Source organism: Thamnophis sirtalis, unplaced genomic scaffold (genome assembly GCF_051295495.1).
Source record: "Thamnophis sirtalis isolate CommonGarterSnake01/CBP01778 unplaced genomic scaffold, rThaSir2_p1.2 scaffold_7, whole genome shotgun sequence".
Taxonomy (NCBI): Eukaryota; Metazoa; Chordata; class Lepidosauria; order Squamata; family Natricidae; genus Thamnophis; species Thamnophis sirtalis.
In genome coordinates, this window is record NW_028261387.1 from 96,341,395 (window position 1) to 96,355,329 (window position 13,935).

The following is a 13,935-nucleotide window of genomic DNA, read 5'->3' on the forward strand; positions in this document are numbered from 1 at the left end:
TATCTATCATCTATCTATCTCTATTATTTATCTCTATCTCTGTCTCTCTCTCTCTGTCTGTCTCTCTCATCTCTCTCTCTCTGTATGTATGTATGTATGCATGCATGCATGCATGCATGCATGCATCTATCTATCTATCTATCTATCTATCTATCTATCTATCTATCTATCTATCTATCTATCTATCTATCTATCTATCTATCTATCTATCTATCTATCTATCTATCTATCTACCTACCTATCTACCTACCTACCTATCTATCTATCTATCTATCTATCTATCTATCTATCTATCTATCTATCTATCTATCTATCTATCTATCTATCTATCTATCTATCTATCTATCTATCTATCTATCTATAATATTGCAGGTTAACTCTGCTCACTGCCAGGAGTTCGTTCCTGGTTAACTCAGCCTTCCATCCTTCCGAGGTGGGTCAAATGAGGACCCGGATTGTTGTTGGGGGCGATACGCTGACTCTGTAAACCGCTTAGAGAGGGCTGAAAGCCCCATGAAGCGGTATATAAGACGGAGAAGAAAGAAGGTAAGAAGAGCTTTTCTATCTTTCGAACCAGGAGAATCAGGGGAGAGCGCGAACGCAGTCCCCCACTACCACAAATTATGCAGTCGAGTTTCCCGCATTTGGGGAAATCGCAGGGGTCAGCACACCCGGAGTGCAATGGATGAGCCTCACCCTGGGAAAACCACCTTCGTGATCATGGTGTCTCCCCTGCCAGGTAAGTATGAGTTGGGGCTGCACGGCTGCCCCCCTGCCCCTCCTCGCCTCTGCCCTCCAGCCCACGGCGACTTTGCCCAAAGATTCCCAGCCGGCTTGAGAAAGGCTCAGCCGAGATCCTGCCTCCCTGCCCAGTTTGCTCGCACAGAGAGTTGGGGGGTACTTTGCCAGCTCGGATTTTCACCCCGTTTTTGATCCCACAATGCCTTCGCATGCAATCATTTGCATGCCTGTCTGCGTCTTTTTTTTGCAATCGTCACGCCTCTGGCGTGTAAGTAGAGTTTCTATTGGTGCCACCGGAGGGGAGGGCGGGACCACCGAAATCCCTTCACGTGCTGGGATTCTGCAGAGAATGTTCTGCGCTTCGCCTTCTTCCCTCTGGAGCAGAATTGGCTGCAGAAATCACCAATTAAGCACATGTTCAGGTTTTTCCCTTCTACTCGCTGCTCAATGAATCTTTTTTTTTCTAATGAAAATTTTGAAAAAAAACTTTTACAAATATTTAATTCCCTCCCCCTCCCCACCCCCAAACACACCCCCAACCTCCCCCCCCCCGACTTCCCAGAACCAATACAGGGTGTAGATCTTTAACAAAAACATTCTAAACTAAACTTTTAAAAAAGTTAATATCATCTTTCATTTGAGCTTTAACTCCTCCTTGCTAGGCTAGCTCTAAACAGATCATATCATTCCTTGTGTCTTCATTCATTGTTCTCAGAGGGGGCGGGGCGTGGGGCAGGGGGGTAGTGGGGCAGTGGGGGGGGTGGGAAATGGGGCAAAAGAAGACACCAGAGGCGGAGAGGGAATCCAGAATCCAATGCTTTATTGCAGAGAAGAAGGAATGAAGCTGGTTATGTTTTGGGGAAGGGTCTCCAGGACTGAAGAAGGGTCTTTGGGTCAAATTGGTACATTGGCCACAATTTGGAAGGGCGACGTTGATGCAGAAAGATCCAGTTGACACCCAAGAAGTCCTGTGAGAAAAAAACAGAGTTAGGCCTGAGGAAATCTCTGCTGGTCTTTCAGCAGTAATTATTTGATATCTCAATAAATATCAAATAAATGGCAGGATCGGGATCTTCCCTTCCCACAGGAGGGATTAAGGGGAAAGAAGACCTGGTGGGAGGAAAAATAAACTTCTCATAGGAGTGTCCCAAAGGGGCTTTTTCAGGAGGCCACTGGACTTTCTTGTTTTCTTTGAAGCCGTTTTCCTTCTCATCCAAGAAGCTTCTTCAGGGTGGGGAATGGAAGGATTGATACTCCTTGCAGATAGCTCATCATTTGTGTCCTTTTAGAGGGTCGTTGAGGCCACTTGGAGATTTTATCTGTGTCCTCAGGGTCACCCGAGTGATGGAAATAGAAGTGGAGCCTTCTTGGAACTGCCAAAAGGCCTGTGTTGTAGACTATAGCAATAGCAATAGCAGTTAATTGAATTGAATTGAATTTATTGCACTTATATGCCGCCCTTTTCCCCCCAGAGGGGACTCAGGGCGGCTCACAATCCAAGTCAGGGAAGGGGATACAGATAAGGGATAAAAAAGACGAACAAAACAATACACAATTTAAAAGCACACAACAACCATACCATTCGAGAGGGGGGGCAAAAGCTCTTTAGCCCCAGGCCTGTCGGAAACAGCCAGGTTTTAAGGGCTTTGTGGAAGGCCTGGAGGGTGGTGAGGGTTCGAATCTCCACGGGGTTAGACTTATATACCGCTTCATAGGGCTTTCAGCCCTCTCTAAGCGGTTTACAGAGTCAGCATATCTCCCCCAACAACAATCTGGGTCCTCCTTTTACCCACCTCGGAAGGACGGAAGGCTGAGTCAACCTTGAGCCGGTGAGATTAGAACCGCTGAACTGCAGATAACAGTCAGCTAAAGTGGCTTGCAGTACTGCACCATAACCACTGCGCCACCTCGGCTCATTGGAGACAGGTGATGTCATCTTCCTCCCCCTCTGTTGAGAGACAGCTATTCAATTTGGATATAGATGGCCTCTTTGCCCCTCTTCCAAACCAGTGGTCCTCTCTGCCCAAATGGGGACTTTGCTTTCTTCAAAAGAGCAGCCATTGGCTTTTAAACCTTAATAACTCTCTCAAAGGATGCAAATGACCAGCTGTCTGCAAGGAGCATCAATCCTTCTCTTCCCCACCATCCAGTCAGAGCTGAAGAAGCTTCTTCCTTTCCTCACCATCATATTCAGGGCTTGGCTCATCCAAAAGGCAGAAAGTCCAGTTGCCTCTTGAAAAAAGCCCCTTTGGGACAACCATGGACCGGATGATGGAGAATCTCCACAGACATCTCGCAGGAGTGGGAAGGTGTGAGCAAAATAAACTATGGAAGGTATATGTGTGAATTGGGGCAACCTTCAGGTTCTCAGGGGGTTTATCAAAATTGCTCTGGGAAAAGAAGTGAGATGTTTTTTTCACTTTTTAAAACAAGATCTCTTTCTTGAGGCTAATAACAGTGGAAGGGCGGGGAAAAACGAGACTTTGTGAATATCCATCCTTCCATCATCTATTACCTATGCATGACTGTGTCATTTTTCCCTCCTTGTCTGAAACCTATAAACACGGGGGCATCAGTTTGTCTGAATCCCTGGCGTGACTTCCTGGGGGGGATTCTTCCAGTGGGCACGGAATGAATAACAAGTTGAGTGAGCATGGATGGTGGGTGTTGTGGCTCCGGTCTTTGATTCAGAACCTTATGGATAAATATCCAATAAAAGGCAGGATCGGGGCCTTCCTTCACACAAGGAGGAAGAGAGGAAGGAAGACCAGGTCCTAGGAAATCAAAGAGGACCCCTCCCCCCAAAACCTTTAAAGCCAGAATTGGACCCCCTCTGGAGGCTCAGCTAAGAGAGACCATCGCCCTCCCCCCACCCTCTCTCTCCATCCTTCTGAGGTGGGACTGGCCTCCACTGCCTGGTCTCTCGTGGGCGGAGAAGAGCTGGGTGGTCTCCTTTCCTCACCATCATATTCAGGGCTTGGCTCATCCAAGGACAGATCCAAGAAGGACTGAAGCTTCAAGGATTTCAGAGAGATCCTCTTGGATCCAGTCCATGCTGGGATCTCCGAAACTCTCTAATGGCCGGAGAAGACCTGGATGGTCTCCTTTCCTCACCATCCTATTTGGGGCTTGGACAGATTCAAGAAGGACAGAAGCTTCCGGAGAGATCTGCTTGGATCCAGTCCATGCTGGGATCTACGAAACTCCACAGAGTGGGATAGGACCCAATGCTCTTACCTCAGAGAGGATCCATGCACTGGACATTGCAAGCATAAAGGCAACACTTCTTCTTCCCCAGACAATCCTCGTCACTTTCACACTTCTGGACGCAACGAGCATTGGGCTCTGGAAGTGCACTGGGGCACACCCCAGGCTTCACTGCAAGGGAGAACATTTCTGTGGTTTGTGGGGTTTTTTTTGTACTGGGTCAGCTTATCAAACCAAATATATTAAAGGATCAACTCACAAATGTTTCTCATTTGGTCTTTTGTGCAATAATTCTTTTAAGCAGCCGATCATGAATGAGGAAGTCCTCTTGAACAGGGAACCCACTGGTCATGTCCTCTTCATGTTGGCTCCCAACACAGCAATAATAAGAATCATTGCGTACATAAATAATAGATCAAACTACCCAACCAGCCAACTCCAGCTCCAAAATGATTGACATTCAACTGCTCTTTATCGGGTGCCCAGATCGTGTGGAATGTGAGTTGTCCAGGTTCTTGTTCATGGGATCAACCTTCTAGGTGCAACCTAACCCATGGTCCTGATTCCTTGCACCTCCCTCACCTGGCCCCTTGTTTATCAGTTTGCATCCTGCAGGTCTGCCCCTCTTGAGGCCCCCAGGGGAAAGCGAAACAGATAAAGAGATTAAAAATAAAACGGAGCCCCTCCCCTTCTGTAAGAGAAGAGCAGGCAGAACTCGGGGTGGGTGGAGGTAAACGTGTTACTAACTTAGAATTGCTGGGTTCCCACAAGCACTCTTAAGTCCTCCTGAATTCTTTTTTTTAAAAATTATTTATTTATTTATTTATTTATTTTCAAAACAAACATATATTGTAGAAAGTATATCAGCTGGTTACAAAAAGCTTTTGTGCATCTCTTCCACCGTCATCAAATATAATTCATATTAATTCAAATATCTTAACTTAAATATTTACTATATTAACATCATCATACCTCCACTTTTATTTGACTACAGTAATTTCAAACATCCTTCATCCTTACGTATACCATGATTCAATCCATAACCACATGCTGGCATTTCATTTGCTTATTTGTAAAAATCCTCCATTAACATTAAGTCCTCATATCCTGTTTTAGCTAAACAGCCATAATATTTAACACCAACATTTTCTAAATCCTCCGTGTATATAATTTATTATCATTATCCTTTCTTTATTTAACTATATCCTGTATCATAACATTTTCCCTCTATTAGTTAAAACTTAACTGTATATAGTTTTGTTTTTTAATTATAATTATTATTGTTATTAATAATCTTTATATATAGTCCAAAAATATTTCTAACCTTCCCTTCTCATATCCAATTATTACTTATCATAACAGCTCAACATTGTATACATTACTATCATTATCAATTTTTATTTAACTATACCTATTGCCAATGGATTTAACTAAGTTTAGCTAATTTTGAATTATACTCTTCCATCAGTCCTCCTCAATTCTCCTTTATGGGCTCGGATCAATCTTCTGCATGCAACCGATCCCATGGTCCAGATTCCTTGCACCAGACACCTCCCCCGCCCATTAATCCTCTGCCTCTATTTGCTGATCTCTCTGCTGGCCCTTCCTTAGTCTGCAGAGCTGCCAGGAAAAGCAGCTGAAGCCCCCCAGGACCATCTGGATGAAGCCCCCGGAAGGACTCCGCTTACAGCAGCCGCTTTGAGGTTGGCAATATTTGCTGCATGGGGGCCTTACCTATTTCTCCCCTCGAAGGGGGCAGCTCCACCAGGAGGATAAGGAGACCCAGGAGGAGGAGGAGGAGGAGGCCGTGCGCAGCCTTCATGGTGCTGGTCCAGTGGGAGTGCGTGGTGGGGCTGGAGGGTTTTTAAGTCCTGCTGGGAGGAAGTGAGAAAGGCTGCAGAAGGAGCAAGAGAAACGGAGAGCTGACAAGATGTTTTCTCAACGCTACGAATTGTTGGTTTTTCCCACGATGGGGCAAATAGGTGGGGCAGGTAAGCGAGATCTTTATCAGCGGTGCCCATTTGCAGCCGGGCACTGTGCAGGGCATGCCGCTCCTTCCCGGAGGTTGGGTTGCAAAATAGGATCCTGGGGTTGCAACAGATGTTTGCGTGTTGGAATTACAAAGTGTACCCTGGCTGAAGCCCTTGGGTGCCACGGTCACAGCTGGGGCTCAGCGGCTTCCATTTCCGCCTTGCAACATGAAGGCCAGGGGTGAAAGTGATGAGGAAACATGGAGGCGGCCAGAAAGCCAGAAAGTTCAGGACAAGACAAGTACCCATTGTACTAACAAGGAATGAGAGACGCCTGGGAACCCAACGTTTCAGCCAGAGGGTTCGGTGGGCTCCAACCTAAAGCAAGACAAGGCCCTTCACAATAGCAATAGCAGTTAGACTTATATACCGCTTCATAGGGCTTCCAGACCTCTCTAAGCGGTTTACAGAGTCAGCATATTGCCCCCAACAACAATCCGGGTCCTCATTTTACCCACCTCGGAAGGACGGAAGGCTGAGTCAGCCCTGAGCCGGTGAGATTTGAACCGCCGAACTGCAGTCAGCTGAAGTAGCCTGCAGTGCTGCATTTAACCACTGCGCCACCTTGGTCAACTGGTCAACCACAAGTCAACTGGCCCTCTTTTGAGTTATCCCCTGTACGATTATCCTGCAATGAGTTGTCTTGGCCGACGAGTTGGCCTGGGCAGGCGAGTTTCAGCCAGTTGTCCCGTTCTTGGCTCTTTCTCTGAGGAGCTTTCACCCATTCTTTCTTGTCCTGCCTTCCGATGCTTAAATAATAGATCAACCCTACTCTTCCCTAGGACAGCCCTTCCAGGAATGGAGGACGCCTCCTCTGAGCTTCCCCTTCGTTTATTTGCCCAGAAGGAATTCGCACTGGAGGCGAATTCCTCGTCTGTCCAATGGCATTTGCGTTGCGTTGGCCAACACAGAGTATTCCTATTCCTATTAGGCTAAACAGAGCTACTCTGTTGAAGTGTCCGTCATACGGCTGAGCCTCCAGTCCCCTCATCTACTTGGTTGATCTGCTCTCCCTCTTTCTAGAGTCACAGTCATCCCTTTTTATTGTATTGTGGTAACTGGACTTTCTTGGTTTTTTTTCTTAGAAGATGTTTTACCTTCTCAGCACGGATGAGAAGAAGAACCTTTGGGACAACCATGACCTGGATTAGAATTAGAATTAGAATAAGTTTATTTATAGGCCGCCCTTTTCCCTGAGGGGACTCAGGGTGGCTAACAACTTATATAGGAGCAATAGCAATAGCAATAGCAGTAGACTTATATACCGCTTCATAGGGCTTTCAGGCCTCTCTAAGCGGTTTACAGAGTCAGCATATCGCCCCCAACAATCTGGGTCCTCATTTCACCCACCTCGGAAGGATGGAAGACTGAGTCAACCCTGAGCCGGTGAGATTTGAACCGCTGAACTGCTGATCTAGCAGTAGCCTGCAGTGCTGCATTTAACCACTGCGCCACCTTGGAGGGGATACATACAATAACATATAACATAACACGTAATTAAAAGAATAAACAACATTCATTCAGCATTCGGGTGGGGGCGAATTATAATCTTTACCCCCAGGCCTGACGGGATAGCCAGATCTTGAGGGCTGCGCGGAAGGTCTGGAGGGTGGTGAGGGTACGAATCTCCACGGGGAGATCGTTCCAAAGGGTCGGAGCTGCCACCGAGAAGGCTCTCCTCCGCGTAGTGGCCAGCTGGCACTGGCTGGCAGATGGCATTCGGAGGAGGCCTAATCTATGAAATCTAATAGGTCTCGAGGAGGTAATTGGCACGACGGAGAATCTCTACAGACACCTGATGGAAGAGACTGAGACGGAAGCTGGGACCCAAAGCTTTATTGAAGAACTGAAGGAATGAGCCCAGGGTGGGGTTTGGGGGGAGGGTCTCCAGGGTGGTCCAGGAGAGAAGGAGGGTCGGTCTTTGGGTCAAGGTCGAAGAGTAGTTCCAATTCTGCTGGGTCACCTCATTGGTGATCCTGTAAAAGCAAGCATTCAGATATGAGCTTTCTGCCCAGAACGGCCTCCGGTGCTTCCCCCGCCTCAACCGGAGAGACCCAAAGCAGAAATCGGGAGGGATGGTCCGATTGGGAGAGAGCCAGGAAGCAATGGGGCAGCCTCCCCCCTTGGAATTCTGGGGAATCCATCAATGGGGGTTCCAAGCAAAGATGGGATAGCCAGCTGTCCAAGATGCGCTGAGGATTTATGCCCTGGAAGGAGGATGGACTAGATGACCTCCAGCATCTTACCCCAATCCTCTCTTTCTAGGAGATCACAAGGCCACTGCTCGGACCACAGACAAAGGGCCCACTCACTTGAGCTTCCTAACTCAGACAGGGAGCATTTATCACAATCTGAAACATGAGCTTATATTTGGCTGTGTCAGGTTTCCGAAAGATGCCCTAATTAATTCACGAGTCTCTAGCCAAGTTTCAAAAGAAACCCAGTCATTTATTAGGAACACCATTTCAGCAATACCCCATTGCAGTCAGATCTCCCAAAGACCCGTCAGATCTCACAGGGTCGGCCTCCTCCGGGTTCCGTCCACCAGCCAATGCCATCTGGCTACTACCCGGGGGGAGGGCCTTCTCTGTAGCAGCTCCGGCCCTTTGGAATGAACTCCCCGCGGAGATCCGGACCCTCACCTCTCTTCAGGCCTTCCGGAAAGCCGTCAAAACCTGGCTGTGCCGGCAGGCCTGGGGTTGATGAGTTCCCCTCCCCTCTCGACTGGTATGGCTGTGTGATTTTCGTGTATTTTAATTATGTGTACTGTTGTTTATGTTCCCTTTCCCCTTTGAGTTGTTCGCCGCCCTGAGTCCCTCCTGGAGAAGGGCAGCATACAAATAAACTGAAACTAAACTAAACTAAACTAAACTAAACTAAACTAAACTAAACTAAACTAAACTAAACTAAACTAAACTAATCTGACTTCATTTTGAATTATGGCTGAACTTTCCCCCTGTTTTTTCCCTCCCCCCCCAGTCTGTGTCATAAATCACATTCCCCAATGAGGTGCACCCCTCCCGAGCCTTCTGCAGTAATCTGAAAGTATGCGTGGAATGCGCTCCCCCTCCCTTTCCTCACCATGGCAACTGGATAACAGCCATAAAAATGCTTTATGAGTTGACAGGCTGCCCAGATTAAGCTATGGACCTTCTTGTCGCCTGAGCATGGACCAGTTGTGGTCTTCCCAGAGGATGAGGTGGACCAAAGTGGGCATGGTGCTCTGTCCCGGCCTCTCCTCTAGATGTCCTCATTGCCCAAGGCCTTCTGGCTTCCTGGCCAGGCTGGCAGGAGGACTCTCTTCTTCCACATGGAGCCCAGAAGCAGCTGAACTGGGCGGCCACCATTCTCTCCCCACGGTGGTCCAGGAGGAGGAGAGGTCAAGAGACGGTTGGAAGGGGACAGGGGGGGTCACCCAGTAAGGCTTCCACAGCGTGGAGGTGGCTATCTATCAGGAGGAAGTGTCCTGCCACGTCTCACCAAAGGTGGTGTGCCTGCTTGGGGTTTAAAGGTCACTCCACCTTTATTTTTTACTTTAATTATATCTGTTGGAAACATGGAAAGTGTGTGTGTGTGTGTGTGTGTGTGTGTGTGTGTGTGTGTGTGTGTGTGTGCAGGGGTGAAATGCTAGGGATGATTCTCGTTGGTTCCACGAGCCGATAGTAAAAAAAAAAGCTTTCGAGGATTGTGTAGCTCAGCTGTGAGCCACGCGATCGTCGGAAGCTTTCCCCCCCACTTTTTAAAGCATTTTTTTCCTGCCGGTTTGAGTGAATAGGCAGGGAAAAAATGCTTTAAAAAGTGTGGGGGGGGAAAGCTTCCAATGACCGTGTGGAACAGCTGTGAGCTGCACGATTGTCAGAAGCTTTTCAAAAACTTTTTAAAGTTTTTTTCCCCCCTGTCGGTTTGGGCGAATAGGCAGGAAAAAATGCTTTAAAAAGTGGGGGGAAAGGGTTCCATGACAATCTGCCAATTACCTCCAATAGACCGATCAGATCCCACAGATTAGGCCTCCTCCGAATTCCATCCCCCGGCCAATGCCGGCTGGCGACTACCCGGAGGAGAGCCTTCTCTGTGGCTGCTCCGACCCTTTGGAACGAGCTCCCCGTGGAGATTCGAACCCTCACCACCCTCCAGGCCTTCCGCAAAGCCCTTAAAACCTGGCTGTTCAGACAGGCCTGGGGCTAAAGAGCTGTTGCCCCCCTTCTCGAATGGTATGGTTGTTGTGTGCTTTTAAATTGTGTATTGTTTTGTTTGTCTTTTTATCCCTTATCTGTACCCCCTTCCCTTGACTTGGATTGTGAGCCGCCCTGAGTTTCCTCCGGGGAAACGGGCAGCATATAAGTGCAATAAATTCAAATTCAAATTCAAATTCAATTCAATCAGCTGTGTCACGCGATCCCCCCCGACTTCATAAATAATTTTTTAAACTACCTATTAACCTGAACCGGTAGTAAAAAAGTCCTTTTAAAAGTGGGGGGGGGGAAGTGTCCCACAATTGCACGTCACAGCTGAACCTTCCCCCCCCCCCCGCTTTCTTAAAGCATTTTTACTACCGGTTTGGGCAAATAGGTAGTAAAAATGCTTTAAAAATTAAAAAAAAGCTGGCCACGCCCACCCAGTCACATGACACCCCCCCCACAAAGCCACGCCCAGAGAACCGGTGGCAAAAACGCTTTCATTTCACCCCTATGTGTGTGTGTGTGTGGCCTAAGGCAACAAAAGAAACATCAACCTACAGATGTTGCCTTAGGCAGGATCCCTGCAGGAGATCGTGCAGCACATTCTGATTTATTGCAAAGCTTCCATTAACAGACTCTTGCACATCCAATTTATTAATTTATTAATTATTTATTAATTTATTAATTTATTAATTTACTAATTTATTAATTTATTAATTTATTAATTTATTAATTTATTAATTTATTAATTTATTAATTTATTAATTTATTAATTTATTAATTTATTAATTTACTAATTTATTAATTTATTAATTTATTAATTTATTAATTTATTAATTTATTAATTTATTAATTTATTAATTTATTAATTTATTAATTTATTAATTTGTTAATTTATTAATTTATTAATTTATTAATTTATTAATTTATTAATTTATTAATTTGTCTTGTATGCCGCCCACTCCCGGAGGACTCCGGGCGGCTCACAAAAGACAAGGGAAAGGGGGAAAACGAGACAAAGACAACATATTAAAAACAAAACCAACATTCACAATTTCCGTGGAGGTAAATGCTTCTCAGCCCCCCCCCTCCCCGGCCTGCTGGAACAGCCAGGACTTGGTGGCTTTGCGGAAGGCCGGGAGGGTAGTGAGAGGTCCGGATCTCAACAGGGAGCTCGTTCCAAAGGTCCGGAGCTGCAACAGAGAAGGCTCTCCTCTGAGGGGTCGCCAACCGACATTGGCTGGCAGGTGGAATCCGGAGGAGACCCAACCTGTGCGATCTAATTGGTCTGAGAGAGGTAATCGGCAGGAGGCGGTCTCTCAGGTACCCAGGTCCGATGCCATGTAGGGCTTTATAGGTAGCGACCAGCACCTTGAAGCAGATTCGGAGACTAATAGGTAGCCAGTGCAGCTCGCGGAGGATAGGTGTAACGTGGGTGTACCTTGGTGCACCCACAATCACTCGCGCGGCTGCATTCTGGACAAGCTGAAGTCGCCGAATGCTCTTCAAGGGCAGCCCCATGTAGAACACGTTGCAGTAGTCCAGTCTTGAGGTCACAAGGGCACGAGTGACTGTTGTGAGGGCCTCCCGGACCAGGTAGGGTCGCAATTGGTGCACCAGGCGAACCTGGGCAAAGGCCCCCCTGGTCACAGCCGACAGATGGTGTTCTAGAGTCAGCTGTGGGTCCAGGAGGACCCCCAAATTGCGAACCCTCTCTGAGGGGCGTATGAGTGAATGAATGTGGGAGGCGTAAAAAATAAACTTACTTGACTTAAGTCTTTAGCGTCGGTACGGCATCGCCAATCCCTTCGCTGTAGAGTCGCATGTAAAAAATAAAGAAGGGACTTTTCACCATGTATGGTGGACATGCGACAAAGAAAAAAAATGTTTGGACTATGGTTCATATTTTAATACAGAAAATCCTGAAAATGTAGCGGTAACTGTTTAACTGTTTATTATATTTATAGGCCGCCCAATCCCGGAGGACTCCAGGCATCTTACAGAAACAGAGATTAAGAGAAATTAAAAACAGATAAAACACGGCAAATTTAAAAAGACACAACATGCACCCAATCAAAGGGGGGGGGGGGGCTGGACCTCAATCAGGAGGTCAACAGCCCCAGGCCTGCCGGAATAGCCAGGTCTTAATAGCTTTTCGGAAGGCCATGAGAGTGGGTAGGGTCTGGATCTCTGCGGGTAGCTCGTTCCATAGGGCCGGAGCGGCAACAGAGAAGGCCCTACTCCGAGGCGTCGCCAGCCGGCATTGTCCGGGTGAAGGTACCTGGAGAAGATTTTTTTTAAAATAGATTTTATTTATTATTTATAGGCCGCCCTTTTCCCTGAGGGGACTCAGGGCGGCTTACAATTCATGGGAGGGGGAGTGCAAGACAAAACATAAGACAGTACGTGAATAAAAAACAACAACAATAAAACACAACTTTCATTCAACATTCGGGTGGGGCGGATTAAAATCTTTATCCCCAGGCCTGACGGGATAGCCAGATCTTAAGGGCTGTGCGGAAGGTCTGGGCGGTGGTGAGGGTGCGAATCTCCACGGGGAGATCGTTCCAAAGGGTCGGAGCTACCACCGAGAAGGCTCTCCTCCGTGTGGTTGCCAGTCGGCACTGACTGGCGGATGGAACTCGGAGGAGGCCTAATCTGTGCGATCTAATAGGTCGAAGGGAGGTAATTGGCAGGAGGCGGCCTCTCAAGTACTCAGATCCACTACCATGGAGGGCTTTATGGGTGGTAAGTAGCACCTTGAAGGCCCATCCTGTGAGATCTTATCGGTCTTAGGGAGGTGTGCGGCAGAAGACGGTCTCGAAGATATCCGGGTCCTAAGCCATGTAGGGCTTTAAAGGTGACAACCAGCACCTTGAATCATGTTCGGAGACCAATGGGAAGCCAGTGCAGCTCGCGGAGGATAGGTGTAATGTGGGTGTACCTAGGCACAACCAGTATCACGCGCGTAGCTGCATTCTGGACTAATTGTAGTCTCCGAACACTTTTCAGGGGAAGCCCCATGTAATGGTAGCAGCCCTTAGATTTATATACCGCTTCACAGTGCTTTTACAGCCCCCTCTAGGTGGTTGACAGAGTCAGCCTTTTGCCCCCCCAAACAATTTGGGTCCTTGTTTTACCCACCTTGGAAGGATAGAAGTCAACCTTGAATCCCATCAGCACTTCATCCCAGATATTGCATTCTAACCACTGGGCCACCAGGTTTTTTTTTTTGGATATAAATAAGGAGCAACTCCTATCCCCTCCTTGCCCTGAAGATGTTACCTAATTGGCTCATGAAACATTCGCAAGGCAGTCATTGCGGTTGGGCTAGAAGACCTCCAAGGCCCCGTCTAACTCTGTGATCCTGTGAAACTACCAAGCTCAGAGAGCAACCCAGTTCAGCCTTGAGCAAGATAAATTCTCTTGCGTTGGAAGAGTCACTCCACAGATCCTCCCCCCCCCCCACCTACTTACCATCACAGATGTAGTGGCATTGTTCCAGAGTCTTAAAATTATTGTAGTTCCCTTTGCATCCACTGTAAAACAATATTTCACATTGCTTTGAAGCCGGGTTGTAGTAGAAGCGAAGAATCGTTGCATTTTTGCATGGTCCAGGATCAGAAGGAAGGTAGCAAAACTCTGGGGCGAATGGAAAGGGGAGGGGGGGGATGTTATTTGATTGGCTAGCCCAGGGGGCCCCAAACTTGGCAATTTTAAGACTTGTGGACTTCAACTCCCAGAATTCCACAAGCCTTAAAGTTGCCAAGTTTGAAGAC

The 13,935-nt window shown here is 47.3% G+C and overlaps 1 protein-coding gene and 1 non-coding gene across 2 annotated transcripts in view; both read right to left on the minus strand.

The window, feature by feature from the left end:
- Positions 1-583: 583 nt before the first annotated feature.
- LOC148044808 (U1 spliceosomal RNA) lies at positions 584-747 on the minus strand. Its single transcript, XR_015697427.1, has one exon. It is a non-coding gene; the product is annotated as a U1 spliceosomal RNA (small nuclear RNA).
- A 792-nt stretch (positions 748-1,539) lies between these two features.
- Positions 1,540-13,935, minus strand: part of LOC148044809 (kunitz/BPTI-like toxin) — a 14,313-nt gene continuing 1,917 nt past the window's right edge. The window contains exons 2-4 of the mRNA XM_087720690.1: positions 13,634-13,798; positions 3,979-4,119; positions 1,540-1,709 (exon numbers count right to left, since the gene is read on the minus strand). Of these exons, the coding sequence (XP_087576816.1) occupies positions 3,980-4,119; positions 13,634-13,798 (305 nt within the window). The 3' untranslated portion in view covers positions 1,540-1,709; position 3,979. The remainder of the gene's footprint in view (positions 1,710-3,978; positions 4,120-13,633; positions 13,799-13,935) is intronic.